The sequence below is a fragment of the Mustelus asterias genome, chromosome 4, assembly GCF_964213995.1.
Source record: "Mustelus asterias chromosome 4, sMusAst1.hap1.1, whole genome shotgun sequence".
Lineage (NCBI taxonomy): Eukaryota > Metazoa > Chordata > Chondrichthyes > Carcharhiniformes > Triakidae > Mustelus > Mustelus asterias.
The window spans coordinates 70,921,626-70,924,142 of record NC_135804.1 but is presented as its reverse complement, the minus strand read 5'-3'; the positions used below and the strand labels follow the sequence as shown (position 1 = coordinate 70,924,142).

The 2,517-nt window shown below is 48.7% G+C and overlaps 1 protein-coding gene across 1 annotated transcript in view; it reads right to left on the bottom strand.

Annotated features, from left to right (window-relative positions):
- Positions 1-388: 388 nt before the first annotated feature.
- Positions 389-2,517, bottom strand: part of LOC144492774 (septin-7-like) — a 121,699-nt gene continuing 119,570 nt past the window's right edge. The window contains exon 13 of the mRNA XM_078211192.1: positions 389-2,393. Coding sequence (XP_078067318.1) covers positions 2,354-2,393 — 40 coding nt within the window. The 3' untranslated portion in view covers positions 389-2,353. The remainder of the gene's footprint in view (positions 2,394-2,517) is intronic.

Sequence of the window (2,517 nt, the reverse complement as noted above, 5' to 3'; positions counted from 1 at the left end):
ACAAATTTGTACATAACTTAGCTACTATATTGAAGCATTATCTATTTTATGTGAAACAGTCAAGGGACAGGACAACAGAATGCCAGAAAGCATACACGGATGTCAAAGATCATTTGCAAAAGTCTGAAGTATTGGTTCATTTAATCTGTCGCTACCATTACTGCTTGCTTGCGACGCTTCATTTTATGGAGTCGGGGCAGTAGTTTCCATAATCTGCTGATGTGTTCTAACACACACCAAGTTCCGTTCACTCATTACTCCTGTGCTCATATAAAGGTTGCTTAAGCATCACCTCCATTTAAAAAACTTCATCCTTCAAATCCCTCCTTACCGCGCCTGTGTTTGTGTGCATGTGTACGCATGTGTGCATGCATCTGCGTATACACACATACATATATGTGTGCGCAATATGTAGTGTTCGGAATGTCACACTGTGTAACAATAACAGATGCACATCACTGAGCTGAGACTGCACTGAGAGATGAGTGTTTGATACTGGAGAGTTTAATCTTTCTTTTACATACAGACTAAATGGCAGTGATAATTATAAAATATTAAGTGAAGCTCTTTTTCTGAAGCTTATTTTTGAACTTACAATAAACGCCTGAAAGAATAAGAGTTCAATTCAATGTTTCAATTGTTCTTTCAAACCATCCATGCCCCTGGCGGCTGCCATGCTGGAACTGGGGGGAGGGAGTGGTACAGATCAACATTGGAAAGAGCCAAGGGGGCCCCAATCTGTCTCCCTGTGGCTTAGCTGCACCCTCACCAGCACTCCCAGTTGGAGAGAGGGAGGGGGAAGGAGAGGGAGGGGGAAGGAGAGGGAGGGGGAAGGAGAGGGAGGGGGAAGGAGAGGGAGGGGGAAGGAGAGGGAGGGGGAAGGAGAGGGAGGGGGAAGGAGAGGGAGGGGGAAGGAGAGGGAGGGGGAAGGAGAGGGAGGGGGAAGGAGAGGGAGGGGGAAGGAGAGGGAGGGGGAAGGAGAGGGAGGGGGAAGGAGAGGGAGGGGGAAGGAGAGGGAGGGGGAAGGAGAGGGAGGGGGAAGGAGAGGGAGGGGGAAGGAGAGGGAGGGGGAAGGAGAGGGAGGGGGAAGGAGAGGGAGGGGGAAGGAGAGGGAGGGGGAAGGAGAGGGAGGGGGAAGGAGAGGGAGGGGGAAGGAGAGGGAGGGGAAGGCGGAGGGGAGAGGCAGAGGAGTACAAAGGGTAAGAGGTTGTGTTGGAAGGGGGATGGGGCAGGGAGGGAAGGGGGATGGAGCAGGGAGGGAAGGGGGATGGAGCAGGGAGGGAAGGGGGATGGGGCGGAGGAAGGGCTGGGGGAGGGGGGGGGAGAGTAGGGAGAGAGAGTGAAAAGAGCGAGAAGTTATCTGTTTGTAGAATATACTGGTGAACAAGAAAGAATTACAGCAATCGTTTACTACTATCTGACTCGAAGTTTAGGAGTTGGTTTGTACCTTGAGCACAATCACATGGTAACACTGATACTAACAGTGCACGTGCGGCAAACTGCATCATCTGCTGCTCTTTGATTTGATATAAAAGTGAACAATACAACAACAGAAAGACCTGAGCAGCAGTTGGAGAACAAAAAGCATGCAAAGCTTCTAAACTGTTGCAGTGTCACTGGTAAACAATAGGTGAACGACTTATACTTATATAAATAGAAAATTATTGGGAGGTAAGTTCTCCTTCACTCGATTGGTAATGCACAAATCTCAGGGCTATTGTGTCACCTACTCCCTAAACACAACTACAAACAGATCAGCTGTTTTCTGTGGAGCATGGCGACTGGATGGGGCCCCTTCCCTTTGAGTAATAACTCAATGATCTAACCATGGGCTGCAGTCTGTCCAATTCCTCTTCTGGACTGATGAAAGTTGCAGGTTCCAGACACTATCAGAACACATGCCCCAAACACTCAACTGCCTCAAACGCCTACAAGGTCAGTACTTGGGACTATACTAGTTAGGGAAAAGAAATGGCTGGAGTTAACAAGGATTTAATTCTGGCCCCTAGTATGAATTGTGACTCTCTTTATGACTGGGCAGCATGCAATGGATATGTTTGTGAGCACAGCAAGCAGACAGGGATTGGGAAGCCTGTGAATTACCCTTTAATCAGAGGGAGGTCAGTGCAAGGAGCATTGCAGTGTAGGCAGCCGTTAGCAATCTTCCCTTACCCCGTGTGACTCGTGATTACTACGAGTTTAAAATGCTGTAATAAGAGACTGATTGAGAAGGTGCTCAATGCCTGGATCCTATGTCCGATGGCACAAATGCATTTCAGTAAATGTGTGATGAGCGGCTTTCATTGATGTCGAGAAGCTGCAGGATGCACAATGCTGTCCACCAGAAACACCCTCAGAAAATCTTCCCCTTCTTCTTGTTTTTCTCCATCGTTCTGAGGGATTAAAGAATATGGTTGATTCACTGAGTCACGACTTCCCAGGGCAAGCTGGTGTGGAACAGGCATCCAGTCGCAACCTGAAGAGAGCGAGCAAGGGCTGGAGATGGAGGGGCGAGAG